At 50.6% G+C, this 20,522-nt stretch overlaps 1 protein-coding gene across 1 annotated transcript in view; it reads right to left on the bottom strand.

The window, feature by feature from the left end:
- Positions 1 to 385: 385 nt before the first annotated feature.
- CHAT (choline O-acetyltransferase) overlaps positions 386 to 20,522 on the bottom strand; it is a 49,030-nt gene continuing 28,893 nt past the window's right edge. Inside the window, exons 8-15 of the mRNA XM_059395883.1 lie at positions 18,198 to 18,367; positions 15,665 to 15,765; positions 14,634 to 14,762; positions 11,874 to 11,996; positions 8,934 to 9,075; positions 8,744 to 8,806; positions 2,411 to 2,548; positions 386 to 655 (exon numbers count right to left, since the gene is read on the bottom strand). Coding sequence (XP_059251866.1) covers positions 386 to 655; positions 2,411 to 2,548; positions 8,744 to 8,806; positions 8,934 to 9,075; positions 11,874 to 11,996; positions 14,634 to 14,762; positions 15,665 to 15,765; positions 18,198 to 18,367 — 1,136 coding nt within the window. The remainder of the gene's footprint in view (positions 656 to 2,410; positions 2,549 to 8,743; positions 8,807 to 8,933; positions 9,076 to 11,873; positions 11,997 to 14,633; positions 14,763 to 15,664; positions 15,766 to 18,197; positions 18,368 to 20,522) is intronic.

Raw genomic sequence — 20,522 nt, 5'->3', positions numbered from 1 at the left:
ACATTCTCTTGTTGGGCAAAACCTCCCCTGGACACATTAGGTCCCGCTGGAGAAGTAAACACCACCATTAAGCTTCTGCGGCCATGGAGGGAAGGTGGTGTAGACTTGCACACCTCACCAAGGCCACCTCCGAGCCAGGCCGGACTTACTTCCCAGTACACAGGCCAGAGGGCAGTTTGGCAAACAAGGACAGTCCCCATGCCTAAGGAGGGACACTTTCCTCTTCATACTCTTGCTTTGCGTGATGCCTCTGTGCGGTCTCTGTTGGGCCCTGAGGACAGGGGAGCTACCGAAAGCTAGGGGGAGAGGGTTGGGAGCTGGGGTTTGGCAGGGTCTAGCGGCAGCAGAATGCTGGGTTTGGGGAGCTGAAACCTAGAAGCAGGAGTCAAGGTTGGTGCCCCTGAATGGGCCTTGTTGCTTTTTCTTGTGGCGCCAGTGGCTTGCCCCCTGTAGACTGTGGCGGACTACACAGGTCCCTCATTTCAAGGAGGCTTTCTTCCACTGCTTTCGCAAACTTGGTAGAAGAGGTTTCCTTGCAGCCGTGAAAGCTGGAGATGCAGAAAAGGATATTCTCTGGCTGGGGGTTGTAGCAGGCCCCGTAGCCGTCCGGCACCACGGGACCATAGCAGCAAAACATCTCCATGGTTGTGGGCACCTGGAGGAGAGGACAGGTCAGAAGCCACTGGTCTGAAAAGTAACCTGTGACCTTGCTAGAATACAGGGTATTTCAGCAACCCTGAGGCCTCGACGGGATATTTACTTCTCCATTTTCCACCTGGGTGTTTGACTGAATTAACCAAATGATCCAATAGCTTCAGCAGGGATGGCTACAGCCAGAGTCATAAAAACAAACCCATCTAACTGCACGATATGGAAAGAAGAGGGTCCATAAACCACTCCCTGGTGGGAAATCTGCTCAACTTATGAAGTCAAAATCTCCCAGAGTGACCTGTGCTGGGTCTCAGGCTGAGTCTCCCCTTCACCTTGGGGGCTTTATGAGGCACCGAGGCAATCAGGGTAATTTCTTCAATGGCACCCTGGTGGCACCCCATAGTTAGATGGCTTCCCAGAGGGAGTAATTTATGAACGGAAGGAAATCTGGCCTGTCTTCTCCGTCGATTTTCCCCACATCCTTAATTACTGTCAGTATTGCCTGGCTGGTCTGCTTTTCTCCCCATAGCCCCCCGCCATGCGCAATTACCCAGCACTGGGCATTTCAGAGACTGCCATCGACTGGCATTTTAGTTAGGGCACCTAACACATTTTGAATTCAGAGCGCTGAGGTTTTGTAATTAGGATCACAAATCAGGAAAATGTGTCTCCGAAGGCATTCCCACCATACATGTTCATTGTCAGTTGGGAGAAAGAAAAAACACCAAGCCACCCCCCCCACCCCCAAATTCATTGTCTTAGCTGGTCATAGGGGGAAAACTAGAACACATTCTCGGGGAGTTGCAGGCTTGGGATTGTTTTTAAACCCAAGGTTTTAGGCGCTGTGTAGTCAGGCCTTCAGAAGTGACACCGGCCGTTTTAATGGGGCAGAACAAACCATTAGTCTTGCTAATAGAGTCACCTCATTGTCAGATAAATTTGCCGTGCAACAGCTGAAGGCCGTAAAACCGTTCCAAAGCACTTTTTGGCCCATGGATAGTTTCCTGAAGAATTTATGTTGTTGTGGCCTGCCCTCGCTGATTCGCGTCTGCGAGCTCACCGCTGTCATGACAGAATCAAATTACTGAGTGGGCTTTTATCCTCAAACACAACTTGATCAGCCCCTCTCATTGCCCATGTCCAGCCTTTAGCAGATGAAGCGGAGTCTTAGTCAACTGACGTTTGGGGGTCCTTTTCTTTCCTAAACTGTTGTCCTTCTCCAGTAGACTGTATTCTGTCTTTGTCACAGTGGTCCTCCAACAGAACAGGCTTGGGAGATGTTGGGCTGGCCACTGATCGTCTGCAGTTGGTCTCATAGCACTTTACCATAATGACCGTGACCTGTTTGGAGTGCCTGTTCCACGCCAGCCACTGGGCTAGGCTTTCTACCCAAACTGCTGCTTCTAGCTGAACCGGGACTTGGCTCTAGACCTGTTGGGCTTCAGAGCCTGTGGCCGTCACGGTGGAACACCACCCCACAGGTAACAGATTAAATGCTGGTAAGCTCAGGGCTAGAGCACCAGTTCCCATTCAGGACACCTCTGCTAGGGTGGCATCCATGATTACAACCACTAAGTGGGGAAACCAGTACTCTGAGCATTTAGGTCACTTTGCCAAAGGGCATGCAGCCTGTGAGAAGCTCCTCTGGCACTTGTCTGACTCTAGCTAGTGGGCTGGAGTCACTGGTTTATGCTAACTGGCCTTTTAGAAAGCTCACTGGTTACACTAAATGGCCCCTTGGATGACAGCCACACCGTACCTGGCTGGTTGAGAGGACGAACCGGTTGCTGGTCAGATATGTTTCATCTGTGAACATCTCGGGCAGCTCCTTGCACGTGTCCCGAGCTAGCTCCCGCAGCGCCAGCAAGTGGTTGTCGATGGCCATCCCTGTTATGGCCTGGGTAGTTGGGGGCAAAGAACAGGAAATGAGACAGGGGCTCCCAAACCCTCCCCTTTCTCTAGTCCACAATGCCGATGGCCATTGCAAGAGTCCTGGCTTATGCTGACCTGGTGCTTGCTGTGGACAACGTGTGTGGGTGGCCGCCCAGGGCTGACCACTCTGCCGCTCAGCTGGTGTTCCTCAGATCCTTCCTACATGCACAGGGCGAGTCTGGCGCAGGCTGGGTTCTAATGTGAGCATGCCTGAATTAAAGGTCTGTGAGTCTGAGTATCCCCTGCTTCTCAACCCCAGCATGGTGATTGCCGACACACTGCATATGACCCATCTAATTGGAAAGGGGTGGGCTGGGCATCTCTAGTACTTTCTTGAATAGGGGAGGAGACTGGGGGGGCAGGGATGGGTGCTGGGTCCTGTTGGGGCATGGAGAGTGGTGCCCCAGGCTATCACTGGGCAGACACTCACTGCAACAAACACTTTATCCCCCAGCCAGAGTCCAAGGAATGAGGGATAGAGGACATTAAGGCCTGTTCTTAAATCTTGGTTGCTATTTCATGGGCTCAGGATCGGTTCAAATAAACTGGATTTATAGCCTAAGAAATCATTCTGAGACAGGAACTAGACATCTTAGAGGCTCAGCTGATGTTTACAAGGGGAAAGCTTGTTGAATGAAGAAAGATTTTTTTTTCCTTTTTATTACAAGATACTTGAACTCTTATCAAAGGTTAAGATCAGAGCAGTGGGGACTCTAGGATGTCTATGTAGGCAGAGCTTGGAGGTGGTCTGGCTGGAAGTGGGGCGGTGGGGTCTGCATACCCATTTCATCTCCTCCCCACTTGAGGCTGCATATGTAGCATGCACACTGGTTTTACTTGGATTACATGTTCATTTGGGGTTAATTTTAGGAGTGGTGGAGACTTGGGGGCCGTCTCTGACCTATAGTAGTGCGTTCACATTGGGATAAGTGTAAATCTTGGGAGGTTCACACTTAGGTAAGATGGCTGCTTAGCTGTTAAAGCCCCAGATAGGAGGAAACGTCCATCAAAATGAACTTCGTTCAAGTTTACAAGGCACGTTTTGGGATTTGACAGCTGTTCTTTTTCAGTGAAGAATGAATGAATAAAGATGAGTCAGAGGCTCCAGTCTCTTCAGATCCACCTAATTATAGGCTGGAAAGATGTTATATAACCACAGCTCACTTTGGACATGCCCCGCTAGGACAGAGGGGAAGGACTCTGAGCCCGTCTATGCAGTGAGTGTGCTACTGGTTCCTCTGTCAAATCGCAGACTCGTGTAGACCTGTGGAAGCCGCTGCTCTGTGCGGCAGCCAGCCTCTGGTCCTCACCCCCTCCAGCTCACGGCAGCAACCAAGGCTGACTGAACAGAGTGTTTGGATTAAGGCCACGAGTCGTCATGAGTAACACGATTCATCGTTCAATCTTTCATCCATTCGGGGAAACTTACTTGAGCTCCCACTATGTGCCCAAGGCTGCTGGGCACTGGGGATGTGCATGCTGTGAAGGGAGAGCCTAAGGTGCTGTGAGAGTTTGTGTGGGAGGGTCTGGACCACGACGACTCCTTCACTGGGATGTCCTTTCTCGCTACCGTGGCCCAATACAGCTGCCACAGAGCTGTAGCTCTCCTTGCTTCTTCCCCCTGACCCTGACCCAGCACCACACAGCCAGCCAGGCTCCAGATTCACCACAACAGATTTTCATAGTTCTCCCCTTCCCAACCCCCTCTGTTTTATTTAGCTGTTCCCAACAACATAAAATAGTTAACAGAGCTGAACCCTAGAGCCATGCTTTAGAGGATATTTTTCTAAATCTTCCATAAATTATTACCAAAGCTATATATTTATATAGCTTAAAACCTGAAGCTGAAGGCGTCTGTCTCTTTGCCAGGTCTGATTCCCACTCCACAGAGGCAACCAATTTGGCTATTTAATTATCTTAGTTCTAAATAGCAGTCTTAGAATGCATTCACTACCTTTTTCCGCTTTATCTATGTCTTCGTGCGATAGAAGATGAACCTTTGGCTCTTTTATATTCCTGCTCCCCAGACAGTCTTCCATTCTCCCATCCTCTCAATAAAGCTACTTTTAACTCCTCACTGTCTGATCAGGAGTCAGTGCTGACATGATTTAAATTATACAAGTATTCCCATCTGAGTCTCAGGCTGTATTATGATCAGATTTACTTTCTTATTCATCTTTTGTTTTCCTTGGAATGGACAATTTTTTAATGATTGAATTATGGTTTTCCCCATTTGCTTAGCTTTCTAGAGATCTATAACTGATTGATTCCTAAACTCTCAGCCAGAAGTGTAAAACTTTTCTTAGTACAGTCAACTAAATCAGATAATTTATCAATTTCATTCCATCTCTCACTTCTTGCTTCTCTATTTTTTAAAAATGATTTTATTTATTTATTTGACAGAGAGAGCGAGTGAGCGAGAGCACAAGCTGGGGGAGTGATTGGCAAGGGAGCCCAAGGTGGGACTTGATCTCAGAACCCTGGGGTCATGACCTGAGCCAAAGGCAGATGCTTAACTGACTGAATCACCCAGGTGCCCCCTCTTCTGGCTTCTCTATGGGCTGATTGTTTCTGTGTCTGCTAAACAGCTGTCGACTTGGGACCTCCTTTTACTGTCACCGTCTTTCTCACTTTCTTGTGCTGAATCTTCTGATTGTTGGAGCCTATGATGTCTTTTATGTTTTATCTCTTACTTTAGTAGTCTAAATCCTCCAGTAGTTTGACAAGAAAGAAAGCTTAAAAAGTAAAGCTTTTGAGAACTTATCTTCTGAAAATGTCTTTCTTTTGTCTACAAAGTTGGTCATAGTTTAGTTGGGTATGAAATATACATTAAAAATAATTTCCCCTCAGAATTTGAAGGCATTGCTCCATTATCTTCCACCTTCTAGTGATATTGTTGAGAAGTTCAATTGCACTTTTATTCCAGATCTTCGTATTTTTTTCCCCTCTCTCCCACTGAGATTTTACAATCTTCTCTTTGATCTTTGTGTTGTGAAATTTCCTTGGTATGAATCTTTTCATCTCTCATGCAAATACATAGTGGGCTCTCCCAATATGGAAGTTCACGTCCTTCAATTCTGAGAAGTTTTCCTGAATTATTTTGTTGTTGTTCCCCTTTACCACCATTTTCTCTTTCTGGATATGTATTACTTGGGATATTATTTCTCACATAATGAGCCTTTTTTCTGTCCTATATTTCATTTCTTGTTTTGTTGATATTTGGGGAAGATTATTTCAGCTTTATCTCCTAATCCTTCCATTGCATTTTTTCTACCATATTTCCCCCAGAATTATTTTTATTGCCCCAAGAAGATTTTTTTCAGTTTTGTGTTCTTATTAATGGATGCAATAAATTCATTATCTTTCAGAGGACATCAATTACAGTTTTAAAACATGTTCTCCTGCTTCTGCATTGTTTTCATTTCTTTGAAGTTTCTCTTAACTTATTTTTAAAAATTAACCAAAAATTTAAAAATTACACAAAAACATTTCTACTGGCTTTTGTGTCTTATGTTAGTGGCTTTCCTCAACGTCTGATGATTAATGGCAACTTACTTATATTTCAGAATAAAGCACTGAAAGAATGATAAGAAGATACAAGGGTAAGCCTGTGCTTGCCCTCTGGTAGCCTTCACTGGGAGGTGAGCTGGCTGGGCTCTTTCTCTGGGCACCCCAGCCATCAGTATCTGTGAGTTTCTTCTCTTGGCCTGGTCAGTTTCACCACAGAGAAATTCTATAATCTCATTCTTGGAGAGACTTGGTAATAAAAGTACTTCCCAATGAACCTGGAGCTGAGTAGGTAGACTTTGATTAATTGCCATGTTTAATCTGATTAACCCTCCCTGAGCTCTACCTGGTGTCCCCAGATCTAGAGTCTTCTGTTTTGAGCTTCTCCAGAGGCTAAGCTTCTAGCTTACCATTGAGAAAGGGTAGTCACCTAACTGCATGGGATGGTGGAAAGGAACTGAGGGTCTGATTCTTTCTTATAGAAATAATCAGCCAACCCTCTTCTTTTCAGCCCTACACACACCTGTACTTCTGGTGGGTGCCTCCAATGCCTGAGCCATTCTGTGATTACAATTCATTGGGTTCCTGGGTCTCCCTTACTGTTCGCCTGGGTTTTAGCTTCCCCTGGTTTGCTAAGTCACTGGCCATCTGTTCTATTTTCCAATGTGAAAACTTTGCTGTTCCTTTTTTTCTCACTCTTTTTGCCTCGTATACTCATGGCTTAAAAAAGAAAAAAACTGCCTTTGCTGATATTTCTGAGGATTTCAGAGGGAGTAACAGTAAACCCTTGTGTCTACCATGGCTAAGCAGAAGTTGGTGTCTACCTCTTCAAACAGCTGCCCATGCCCTATGTCAGTCCTTAGCTCAGCTCTACCTAAATATTATATAGGTTCCTAATTAGTGTCACTGAATGTTGGCAGACCACCCATGCTCCAACCAGTCCTCCTTCTACCTGGCCACTGGAATAAACTTTGTGACTGAAAAATCCCACCTCATAAGCTCTCCTGTGCCTCTGTCCTTCGCAAACATACACTGAACTATTTGCCTTTCCTCCAATGTGTCTTATTCTCTCAAGATTCTTTACCTTTGCACGTACTCTTCCTTTCTGGGATCATTTTTCCCTTCTATGTCCGCCTGACAAGCATCCCTTCATCCTTCAAGTCTCATATCAAGCACCACTTCTTCTGGGAAGTCTTCCTGGCTTTCCCAAGATGAGGAACTAGCTTGCCCCTCCATGCTCTCTCCTACTTCCTGAGGACCCTTTTCACATGAGATGAGATTTATCATTTAAGGGATTTTCCTCTCAGCTACTCAGTAAACTCACTAAGGACAGGGGTTGTGGACTTCACCTTTTATTTCCTCCCACCCAGCACCTTGTCTGGCATTAAGCAAGAAGACCAAAAATACCCAATGAATACATGAGTGTGAGCTGGATTTTCCCCAAACAGAATGAACATTTAACTCTTCAGATGAATTCAGGACCTGGTAACTCAGTGGAAAGAAGTCTACATTGGCTCATTCTAAAACCCAAATAAGCATTGTACTTGCTTTCAAGTGTATAGAGTGAAATTTGGTCAAGCCCTTTTCACAGGATCTATGCTCCTTCAAAGACTGTATCAGAATAAATTTCAACTGATATATTGATCACCCGTCCAAGTAGTAGCTTATTCTCTGTTATTTATATGCAAATGATGGCTCTGTCATGCTAGAAAATAAATGACTTCCTTAAACTAAGAGAACATTTCCTTTAGAATTTTGATTTAGGGACGCCTGGGTGGCTCAGTCGGTTAAGCAACTGCTCTCGACTCAGGTCATGATCCTGGAGTCCCAGGATTGAGTCCCACGTCAGGCTCCCTGCTCAGTGAGGAGTCTGCTTCTCCCTCTGACCTCTCCCCTCTCGTGTTCTCTCTCTCTCATTCCTCTCTCTCTCTCATATAAATAAATAAAATCTTAACAAAAAAGAAATTTTTTTTTGACTTGGGGTACCTGGGTGGCCGAGTGGGTTAAGCATCTTACTCTAGATTTCAGCTTTGGTCATGATCTCAGGGTCATGAGATGGAGCCTTATGCCAGGTTCCACGCTGAACATGGACCCTGCTTAAGATTCTCTCCCTCCCTCTCCCTCTTCCTCTGTCCCTCCTCCCCTGCTGTCTCTCTTAAAAAAAAAAAAGTAAAAATAAATAAAATTTTGATTTTGTTATTAATTTTCAGCAAAAACGTTTTACTCATAGGTGATATAAATAGAAAATAAGAAAGCAAAACCAGCTCTAGGTGGGAATAAGTACCATCCCACCAGCAGTCATACAAGGTGCCCAAGCCACCACAGTGTGCCAGGCTTGGCCGCCATCTCTCACATTTGACTTTTCTTGTTGTATAAACTGTAAAGTACTATACGTATTTGGTGCTATTATTACCATTATTGTTCTTTCAGAGATCATTCATGGTATTCTTGTAAAATCCAAGTGAAAATGAGTGCTGTGTTACCCAGGTACTAAAAATAAGAAAAAGGCTGAGAGGCATGGCATCAGCCAAGCCACTGAGTGGCTGGTGGCTCGGCTCTCACACAGGTCCTGTGCCATGGCCCGGTGCCTGCAGGACCAGCTTTTGGGCCCACGGTCATGAGTTCCCCTGAGAAGAGGCACCGTGTCACTCACCATGACTGTGTACTCGGTCTGGGCTCGGATGGCATCCTTCAGAAGCAGCAGCTTCTCTGAATCCTGTCAACAGACCAGAGATGGGGCTTGAAGGGCTACTCAGGGACCAGCAAGTGAAAGGAGCTGGCTGTCCCCGAGACCTGGCCAACAGGAGGCTCCCGGGGGACTCCTCAGGCGGAGCAGGACTTACTGGCACGGCAGCCTTGTGGTCAGTGACAGCCTTCACAAAACTCAGCGCCTCCGGAGTGGCTGAGCGAATGTTGTCCACACGGCCCTCCTGGAACCGGCGAATGGACGCGCTCTCGTAGGTGGCCACGAGTCTCCTGTGGAGCCTGCAGAAGATGGAAGATGAATGGCAAACGCTGTCGCCGTCTCAGGAAACCATAAACGCTGGAAGAAAAATAGCATCTGCAGGCTTTATGTTTACAGCCCTGACTCTACTGGGCACAGTATTTCATTTTAATGTTAATAGAATTCTCGGGGAGATTTCCCAAAGATGAGTGTCGGGGAGTCTCTAATAGGAAGAGCTGTGTACGCCTTCATCCACCAGTGACACTGTGTGGATATAAAATAGAGAAGTGACGGGTAACTTTTAAAAAAACCTCCATCTGGTGGGAAACTTAGAATTTTCTTCAAGACCTGATGAGTGTTTGATTAATAGCACAGAATGGAATAACTATGTGATTAATCATTCATATCCTTGAGGGAATCCTGTTTTATTTAGAACAATTGAAGTATGACCTATGGATTGAGGCAGGGAGGAGGCTGAAGCCCAGGCCTGCCTGTCCAGGGGCAGCTGAGTTTCCAACAGACCCACGGGCGCCATGGCTGTGCCTCTCCCGGCCCCAGCCAGGCAAAGTCCTTTCATTAGGCACACGAACCAAGTGAGCACTCCAAGGCTTGTACATCTGGCTGGCACATGTCTTTCTCACCGGTCAGCAAAGTCTTTGGTGTTGGAGGAGGTGGGGAGGAGGAAGACACAGAATCACAGAGGGGCCTTGATAAGGGGACACAAGTCATGGGCCTGCATGCTGGCTTTGTCAGAGCGTGTATCTCCTGTGCTGAGGGAGCTCTACTAAGAGGAAGGCCAAGTCTGATTCAGCACAGGACTTGGCGTTGTAACTTGGTGAGAAGGTGAATAAACTTGCTGGACACTTCTGTCTCATTACCCCAGGTAGGAAGGACTCTGACAGTGAGCTCATTTCCCTGGCAGCAGATACCATGTCCAACACAAAAGTAGAAGCCATCACTGGCTAGTCACTGACCAACCCCCATCTAGACATCTTCCAGGCTTTGCTGAATCTAGGGGCAGAGTAAAAACATTTTTTTTGGTTATGGCTTAGACTCTGAAGAATGTTCTCCATGGGAAGCAGATCCTATTTTGGTTGTTCACTGAGCCCAGCAGCCTCCGGCCATGTCCACTCCTGGCCACATCCAGTGCCACAAGGATCAGTTGAGGATAGAGGAGGCTGTGCGCAGGGCTGGCCAGCCCCTCCTAGCTCTCGAACTGAAATGCTCCCTGTCTTATGGCCCATCTCAGCCACCTGCCAGTATCAGAATGGCGACAGTGGTTCAGAACACCAGGTCCTTCCACGGCTCAGTGTCAGCGAGGTCTCTGTGTCCTCACGATGAGCACAGACCTCACGTGGGATGACGTCAGCCTTCCTCATGGAGTCAGTGCCCAGAGTGGCTGAAGCCATTTCCTCTCCCTGTGAGTTATGGCCCCTCGGGAGGACACTAGGATCTGGGATGCTGTGTCCACAGGAAAGCTGTCTGCTCGTTAGTGAGACCTCCTTCCCCGGCCTTACTGCAAGGTCACTTTATGTCCCCTGCTCCCCTGTATATTGCAAAGTAAAAGCAGATACTGGTGGGGTCCTGTGCCAGTTGCTTTGGGAACACTGGAACCAACAGGAGCCAGCCTTGTCTTGAGGTTGGTCTACTTTGCATTTTAGTTTAGCCTCCTATAAAAGACCCATTGGCCTCCCTGCCCTGTTTTCAACCCTTGCTCTCTACTTTCTCTCCTTCCCCAACACAGAGCTACCACGAGATTTCTCTAAACCCGACCTGGCTGTGCCACCCCCAGTTAATACTCCCGTAGTGTCTTCTCACGTCTGTGACTCAGCCCTTGAGGCCTACTCTGGGCCAGGTGTGTGAGACATGCAGAGTGTCAGGCTTGGGGGAGATAGTCTAGAAAACAAAACTGACAAATCAATGAACAAGGCAGCCCACATGAACAATGACTGCCATGAAAGAGAACACGATATGATAGGCTGGAGAGCTGGATGGTGAAGGGGTCTGAGGTGGCTACTTGAGGTAAGGGGGTCAGGGAAGGCCTCTGAGGGCAGACACCTGGGCAGAGACCTGGGCGGAGGGGAGGAGCAGGCGTGTGAAGAGGGGTGGTGGCAGCAGGCTGGGGGTGCGAGACACAGGGGGAGCAAAGGGCCAGAGGCGGGAGAGAGCTTGGGAGGAGGGGCCCAGGAGAGGCGAGTTCACAAGAAGCCTTTCAAAACCTGGACTTTGTTCTAAACATGGTGGGAAGCCATGGGGAGGGTTCACGGTGGTAAGTGATGGAAGCTGATTTGCATATTTCAAAGTTGATGATTTGTGAAGATGGGAGTGGGAAGCAGAGCCCCCGGGGAGCTTGCCGCCGCTGTGCAAGCACGAGATGACCGGGGAGGGGCCGGCGGTCATGGAGATGGAAGACAGGGGGTAGGTCTGAGAGACCTCTGGAGGACGGACATGGGGGTGTCCCGGGTGGGAGAGGAGAGACAGGGATGAACCAAGGATGAGTTCGCATTCTTGGACCTGACCCATGAAGGGGGTGCTGGCTGCATGTCCTTATTAAGGAAGAGGGCAGAGCTATAGGGGCCCACGTGAGGGCAGGAGGAGGAGCAGCCCCTGGGCCTTTGCTCAGGCAACTTCCTGACTATGATGTCCTTCCTTCTCATTTCTGACTCTGAATCCCGGTTCAGGCGGCTCCTCTTTTTCTGCAGCCTGCCCTGCTCCTCCCAGCTTCTCAGCCCACAGAAAGTCATTCTTCCCTCCAGGATGATTCTAGACTCCAGAGTCTAGAGCAGCTTGTCGGGCAGCCCACCTGGGCCGAGTTGTTCCGCTGTCAGACTTTGCTTACCTGTAGAAGGCCAGCTGGAGGGCCACCTGGATGAAAGCATCAGGACTGCATTTCTGCTTCTTAATGAATGTTTTCCCAAAGATGTCAAACTTATACACAATGAAGTCAAGATTCTTTACTATTCTGTGGGAGAAAAGAAGAGGCCCTATTGCATGCAAAACAGAATGCACAGACTACGAAGTCCAACTGAGTGGCTCAAGCTTGGTCTACGACCCAGGACTCTGGAGGTGGAGGACATGGTCCTTGCCTACTGGGAACGCATCGGGTGTCAGAGACAGGACTTGACATGAGGAAGTGGCAGAGGGCCTGTCAGACCAGGGTTCCCTGAGCTGAAGGGGAGGCTTGGCCGGGTAGGGCAGTGGCCCTGTTCTGGTGGTCGGGGAGGGGACCTGGCTGCAGGGAAGGGCATGGGGCATGGGGGCAAGAGACATTTGCATGCGCAGGGACAACACTGCCCACAAACAAAACCCTGGAGCCCATTGCCTGCAGAAGTGGGCCTGAAAGAAGCCATTCATCTGACCTGTTTGGGAATGCGTGTCCCACAACCTCAGATTCTTCTGGCACCCTGGCCATTCTCCCAGACCTGGCACACGGCCTTTGTCCAAGGAAAAACCCGTTTCTCCGATGGCTGGAAGCCATGTCTCCTCACAGAGACTCCTCTCTGTTGTGCTATGAGAAGAAATGCCTGGGGCCTCCCTGGGGGTCCCGGTCACCAGAGCGAGGGCTGCTCGACTGTAAACCCATCTTACCCAGAAATGATTGCTGAGCCTCCTGTGACACACCCGGCTCTTTACTGCCCACGAGCCATGGTCCGAGTAACGGGTAGATTCTCTGACTCTACACTGAGGCCTTTGAGCATTTATCCCCTCACCAGTATGGACCAGTACCCTCCTTCACAATGAGCTCGGGGTCTGGGCTGATTGTCCACTGCAGCAATGTCTGGCGGGTCCACACGGTCTGTCCACAGGCTGTATGTGAATGCAGAGCCCTGAGGAGGCAACCTGCACCCTCCAGTCACGCTGCTGCAGGCCTCAGATGATCTCTGCCTTCTCGCCTCGCAGTGGGGCTGTGCCAGGTTCTGGGGACCAGGGTCCAGTCAGTTAGCCAGCTGTCTCTCAACAGGCTGAGTGCATGGTCACACAGTCACCTGGAAGTCTGTTGCTTGGGCCCTGCCCACTCAGACCCTGTTCCCTTCCGTAGGCAGCTCGGAACCCTCGAGGCTCCTCCTGCTTTCCCACACTCAGACCTCTCCTGGCTCCCCACCTCTGGAAAGAGAATTTGGAGGCACCACTCAGATCTCTGAAAGTGAGTGGGCAACTTTCTCCACCCAAGGATGTCAGCCCACCAACTCACTGGCTCTCCTAGAGGCCTGCTTATCCCAAGAATAGCCCCTACAGTTGAGCTCTCAGCATCTTTTGTGGATGAACACCCGAGGCCTCTTCTACTCTCCCGCGTCAGCCAGTCAGCCCCCAGAGCAGCTTGTGGTGGACTCGTCCTCCCTCCCCTCCAAGCTTGGCCATGATCTGTCTTGCTCACTGCATCTTCCTCACTGGCTCCCTGACACCCCTGCTCCAAACCCTCCGAGGGCTCCTCCCCACTGCACAACAGCATCCAGGCCCCATAACACAAGAACAGCAAAGCTCTTCAAAATGTGACCTCAACTTCCCTTTAGTGCCTCAGTTCTGGCCGTTCTCTCACTTGCTGGTTTCCAAACCAGCCTGCATCTTCTATAAATCTTCTATGTACAAGCTCAAACAAGCTGCCTTTCTGCCTCTTCTCCAGCTGCCTGCACCACGAACTCCTATCCATCCTTCAAGACTCATTGTTGCAAAGCCCTTCCACGATCTCCTGGTAGAATTCCACTGCTGTGTCCTCTGTGGGTTCAGGCCTGTATGCCTTTCTCCAGTTTGGGCACTTGCGTCACACATGTTTTGGTCTGGGGGTCTACTTCCTCCACTGAAGTGTGGATGGCAGGCTCTATGGCATATTCATTTATGTGTCCGCAGCCTTTTCACGTACTGGCACATTCATATGTTTGATGAGTGAATGAATGAATGAATGAATGAATGAATAATGCTCACTTACTGAATGAGGGAATGAAAAACCAAGGGGCCGATTTAGTTGCCAGCCTGCAGCTCCCTCCACAACTTGGCACTGCGCCAGTGCGGGGTTGGGGGACACAGAGACCCACCCCCATCCCAGCCCTCCTGCCTGTGTCCCGTTAGGGACTGAACTGCCTCTCTCCCCTTGGGGAGAAAGGTCCCCTTGTCACATTGTAGTGTAAATTCAAGCAAATTGAAGTAGCTTGGATTCAAATGACCTATTCAAACCAGTTGTTTATTACTCCCCCCCCCCCACCCAAAACAGACGGCGAATATTCCCCGCCCCCACCCACACGCAGCCCCCCCCCCCCCCCCCCGGCAAGTCTGGGGGACAGCCCCCCCCCCCCCCCCCCCGCCTTGACTCAGCTCAGTCAGGTGAAACCTGTGAAAAAATAGCTCCATGTTTGCATTTTATGGAAATGATGGAGACTTGAGCAAGGTTATTTCCCCAAGAGTTATAACTCCCCTTTAGTTTGACTACATTTCCCTGAAGGGGTGGGCCGGGGGCGGGGGCGGAGGCGGGGGGCGGGGAGGCAGAAGAGCTGGGGTCTTTGGAAACTTCCAAGGGGCCTCATCGTCCTGGGCAGAGGGGGTTGGGGTGAGAGTGGACACGGGGTGACACCAGAGCATCGCCCTAAAAGAGGCTTGGGCTTTGTACCGTTGAAGTTTTTCCGCTGACGAGGCTAAGAGGCCTTGGATTTCCGGGGAGCACTTCCAACGCAGCCTCCTGGGGGCTGGGAGCTCGCTGACAGAGTCTGCTCGGACCAGCTTCTTGCTGCTCTTCACCCTGCAGGCACAGACAGGTGATGGCCTGCGGCCCTGGGAGCTGAGGACTGCGGACAGCTGGCCTCGCCCTCTGTGGGCATCCTAGCTGCTGGAGCCTCAGGGGGTGTGAGTTGCCCTGGGCCCACTGCACAGATGAACAGACTGACGCTCAGTCCCCAAAGCCACCCAAACAAGCACGTGGCAGAGCCTGGATTCCCTCCAGTTCCGCCTGACTCCAGAACCCATTTCTTTTCACGTTCTTCCGCTCTACTAACACTTGGGAAACACTCGGAGAGAAACTGAAGAAGCAAACTGTGTTGTTTGTTTGTGAGGGTTGCTTTGGGCTTTTAGGGATTCTAAAGAGCTCCCAAATCATGTAAGAGATTTAGAACTTTGATTCAGGGAGAAGATTCTGGAGGGACAGAAGGAGCAAACCGTGAATGGAGGAAGGAACTTGGTGTGTTTAAGGGATAGGCAAGCACTCAGTCCGGCCAGCCCGGAAGCTAGGGAGAGAGGTCCAGCTCCCAGGGGTGGAAGGAGGTACAGCTCAGAGACCTCCCCCGTCCCCTCTGTTGGGTCAACAGTCGGCACAGGCCTGACTCGGAACAAGCACTAGATATTGGTCTGGGTTCCTTGGGCCAAAGCAGATGTTCCTTTTTGGCTAAGAATTCTTGGCCAAGCTTCTCCTGATGCCCAGCCCGCCCCCGCTGACCGTGGCAGATAAAGTGTCTGAGCTCAAGCTGGTTTCCGAATCCATCCTTCGCTAAGACACTTTCCAGACTAATGCAGCCCCCCGGTGGCCACCCAAATTTTTCATGGCCTCGCCCGGCCTCGCCTTGGCAGTCTGGTGTTGGCTCCCGTGGCTGCGGCGGGGGTAGGGAGGTGAGGGGATGGCGGGGTGGGGGAGGATGCGCCCAGACTCACATGTGCTTGAGCAGATGCTCCGTGCACTGCACCAGGACGATTCCATCAAACGGGGAGTGCTCGCACACGACGCCGCATGTGCCATCGCGGCCCACCACGAACTGCAATAAGGAGGGAGAGAAGTGAGCGGACCTCAGGTAGGGTCTGCATCTCAAATTAGTCCCTGGGCTCCAGGCTGGGTCTCCCTGGCCTCTCCGGAGTGGGGGGCTGTGAGGGGGACCCTCCTCCAAGGACACAAAAGCACATAATGTCCCAAAAGGAATGCTGTATGAAATTGCCATAACCTGAGAATATGGGGGCCTCGAGACAGGTCTATTAGGTGACCTCCTTCCCAGAAATGCTCTGGGCAGTGAGGGTAGAGCCCAAGGTTCCCCAGTTGAAGCAGTCCAGTGATTCCTAACCGTCCGCCCTGAAGCCCTGCGCTCTTTCCTTAGGTCATGGGCAAGTTCCTTTGGCTTCTGTTAAGCCCTGTGTTCCCCCACCCCATCACACAGTATGCAACAGGGCCACAATCCTGTACAGCTTCGTGAGAGTATGGGTCTAAATGGCGCCTGTGTGTTTGGCCCCCCTGGTTTCTTCCCAGGATCTAGACCCATGTCTACCCCCTAGTAGGTGCTCAACACTTCTGTTGAATGAGTGAAAGAAACGTAACGATCCGGTTTGGATCGTGGGCAGATCCTAGGGAGAAATAGTTGTCTCTGGGTGGGAGTGAAGGAAAGGTGTTCTAAGGGTGTTCCATGAACCGCTGTCTGGGCTTCGAGTCAGGGACCGGGGTTCCAGGTCTGCCACAGCTACCTGCCAGCTGGGAGACCTTCGACAGGATATTTTAGCTCCTGGCTTCAGTTTGCTACCATTGAAAATGGATCCAATAAAGCCCAGTTCACAGGATGGCTGGGAGGATCAGAGAGAAGGTTTAGGAAAGGTCCCCAGGGACTGTAAGGAGTTTGCTAAAGCTGTACTTAGCTGACGTGGACAAAGGACATGCTCGGCATGTACAGAGGTGCTGGGAAAAAAGAATGTGAAGAATGAGATTTGATTGTTGACGTGTAACCCAGATGAGGTGAGGCTGCCCACAGCCCGGCTCAGCACAGCATCCCATCTGGTCTCCCATCCACAAGCAAGCGAACAAACAATTATTGACAGTTTTCTGATGCCCTTCTGGGGCACTATAACACATGTGAGCTGACTCTCCTCCTGTCTTCCGCCAGCCCTCACCTAGAGCCAGTGGCCCGAATCTCTACTCCCATTCTTCCAACAACCTCCCCACAGAGTCTTTCTCAAAACTCATCCCTTGCAGTCTTTTCTTTTCTCCCTAGTGTCCCCTGCTTCTCTGTCTCCTGCTTCCTTCTAGCTCTTGATCGCTCAGCTCAGGTCTCTGGAGCCTGTTTGGCTTCTCCAGGGCATCTGATCATCTGTCTTGCCTGTGAACAGCACCCAGCAGTGGGCACAATCACCCCTGTGGGGCAGGAGGAGAAGACTGTGCCCACTTGTGCATTTATGCTTTTCTGTCCTTGCCACTAAAACAAAAGGGAGGAAAACAGTGCCTTTTTAAAACCACTACCGAGGCTTCCTACGTTTCTGGTCCCCTACATCCATTATATCATTACATTCCCACAGCTGCTCCATGAAAGATTACAAGCCATTAGCACCACTGGTGGAGGCTAAAACGGCCAGCGCAGCAGCAAGTGAACTCATCAGAAACAGCAGAATCAATATGCAAACCAATAAAAAGGATAACCTGCAGAACGCAGAGGCCAGAGAAAGAGAAAAATGAAATGTTGCCCAGCAATGCTTATCTGTGGGAGCTGATGTTAGCACATAGCATAGCGATCGCTGGCTATTTAATATGGTCATTGTGAAAGTGGGGTGGGGGGCTTTAAAAACAAACAAGGGTCAATTCAGGATTGACACACCAGAGAGAAAAGGCTGGAGAAACAGGAATGAATGGGCCCAAACTCGAACTTCATCCGCACCTGCATGAGCGTTTCTCTCCGGGCTAAAGTGAGCATCTTTTTTCAGGGTTGATGTCATGTGAATGAAAAACATAGGAATTGCATTATTTCATTTTATGGCTTTTCTTCTGTGGAGATGCTGGGCTGTCCTACTTCTTAGAGTTGGAGGGAGGTATGTCGAAACAGTCAGACAAGAGTGATGGAGAGTCAGAAAAACTGGCACTTCCGGGCATCAGCGATGATTCTTGCTGGATGCATTGAAGTTATGTTCAGGGGGCCCCTGGGACACCCCACCTTACAGTGTGTGCTTGGAGAGTGGGAGTGAGCTCCAGGTCTGACCCCGAGGTCCTGCACACCTGGCCCGGGCTGTAGGAAGGTTGGGAGTTGGAGCTGGGTTTGGTCACTGGCTCTAGGGAAGGGGTGTGGCCAGTCCCAGGGGCTGACACCAGTGGCACGTTTCCAGTGCCTTCGGCTCCCCCGGCCCCAGATGTGGCATCCTGGGCAGCACAGGCCAGCGTGTGAGCCCGGCAGGTGTGCGCATCTGCTGGCTCGGCCCTGGCTCTGCCGCTGGGGAGGCTCACCTGCAGGGATTTGTCATACCAGCGGTTCGCCCCGTTCTTGCTGCAGCCTCCGCCGTGAAGCAGCTGAAGAGCCCTGTTGGTGTCGCTGAGCTCCACGCCCGCCGGGGCATCCAGGCACACAAGACAGATGCAGCGTTCAATCATATCCAGTGCATCCCGGTTGGTGGAGTCTGCAGGCCGGGCAAATAAGGCCTTAATCCCTATCCTCCGGACCCCAGGTCTGAGGTCCCCTCTGCGGAGCCCCATGTGCCACAGGCAGACACACATGGACACCCAGCCCTTGAGCCGGTCCTGACTCCTCGCCTGACTCCAGTGGGTGGGCCATGGCGGTCAGCTAGACTCTCCTGAGCTCCTGTGCTAATCCCAGCAACCGGCTCCCACTCAGGGGTCTGCAGGAGTCCCACCGACACTCCAGCTCTGGCCAGATATGCCTCCAGACAGGTGGTCATTGGAACTGCCCACCAGGATGAAGGGGGTTCATGCGGGGCCTTCTCCATGGACATTAGACCGGCCTCAGACCGGCCTTGCCAGGGGAGGAGCCCCAATTCCTGCATCGAACAGTACCCTGCCCCCCCCCACTGTGCTGCTTGAGAGCCACATCTGGCCCATAGGTCTGTTTGTTTTTTCCAAACTAAAATTCTCAAACATTAGTTGCTGAACATTAAAAACCTGTCAATTTCACATGAAAAGCTTCAGGGAATCAAGGTGTTGCTGTCCCTGCCCCTCCCCGCCTCAGCGGTTATTTCAATGAAGAGCGCAGATGGAAGGGCCAGGCGGTCTGCCCCGAAGCCATACCCCGGTGAGCCCACTGAGGCCAATTCAGGCATGTGGAACTCGTCAGGACAAATAGGCTAGAAGCCACTGAGTTGTGCAGGAGACGTGTCACCAAGGCAGCCTGATTGCTCCGTGGGGTACATTGGGCATAAGGTTCTTCCCCAAACAGAGCTGGGTCAGCTGGATGGGCTCTCCCCGCACAGCCCCCTCCATTGCCACCACATCCTCTATCCAGACTTTTGGGCGGGAAAGCTGTAACAGGATGAGGGACAGGGTTACCTCTCCCCCCAAGCCCCAGAGTATCCTGCGCATGGAAGATGGGGTGCAAAGTATTTGGAGGCAAGGGGACACTGTGGGGCAGAGGCTGCTAGCTGTGTAGGGCAATATCCATTCTTCCTTTAGACACAGAGTGCCTGGTTTTAGCTTGGCACATGGAGGGCCAGAACTAAAGGTGCGTTGCCCAGCCTCACTTACAGTTAGAGGAGAACCCACATTTAATTCTGCCAATAAAATTTAGAAACCCTATATGAGAGCTTCCAAGAGACTTCTTTAAAGGTAACCAGCATGTGCTCTTTGCCCCTCTTCCCACCCTCTTCTATCTACTGCTCGGAGCACTGGTGTGATGGCTGGACCTCTAGCCTCCTTTTCTGATCAAATGGCTGTGCACCACACCCTTGCAGTGATGGAGGAATCCTAGCCACTACGTATCAGCTCTGATGGCTTACTTCTGGTATACAAGAGAGAAAGAGAGACCTCTGTTTTCTTTAAACCACTATTATTTGGGGTTTTCTGTCATATGAGGCCAAATCTAATCTTAACTTATACCATCTAGAGAGTTTGGGTTCACATTCTCACACTGTAAGAATGAGCTGGAGCTGAGAAACCGCACCCTTGTTTTACCATAGTCCTCTCATTCATTCAGCCCCCTTGGTCCCTGTAGGTATTGAAATCCAAGGTCCCTGTCCAGGAGGTGTTTGTCAGAGAGAAACATTCTGCAGGCTAAGGAGCCCCTGCACAAGATGACAGTCCCTGTTCCTTTTTGCCCCATCAAGACAGGCAGTGGGGCAGGTTCTGGTCCTGAGTGCTGGCCCTTCTATTTCCTGTAGTCAGTCCAAGCCCAGGCACACATACCTCTCTGCTCCTGCCCTTTCCCTCACTACTGGGATCCCACTTACTGCTGAGTCAGAGCCCCTGGTTCTGGAGGTTTCTCTTCTTCTGGAGCCTCAAGCCAAAAATTATGCCCATCACCTCTCATAGCCACCTGAAATTTGCTTTCCTGAAGTCCAGGGAATGTGTGGGAGCCAGTGTGGTCTCCGTTTACCAGCCAGGTCCTGCCTGTGGGTTGAAGCCAGGCACAATGGGACCTTCCCTAGTCAGTGGGAGGCTGAGTCCATACACAGTCTGACGTTGCCAGTGGGAGCCTGTCCTTCCCTTTGTCCAGCTAGGGACCCAGGGGTCCTGTATGTTCCTCCCTGCTCTTGGCCTCACCTTGACCCTCCCTGGGACATGTGGTGACTTCCCTCTTCCAGTGCAGTCAGCCTTGAGCGGAGA

The sequence above is a fragment of the Mustela nigripes genome, chromosome 4, assembly GCF_022355385.1.
Source record: "Mustela nigripes isolate SB6536 chromosome 4, MUSNIG.SB6536, whole genome shotgun sequence".
In the NCBI taxonomy this organism is placed as follows: domain Eukaryota; kingdom Metazoa; phylum Chordata; class Mammalia; order Carnivora; family Mustelidae; genus Mustela; species Mustela nigripes.
The sequence above is the reverse complement of the archived record's forward strand: the minus strand, read 5'-3'. Positions and strand labels throughout refer to the sequence as shown.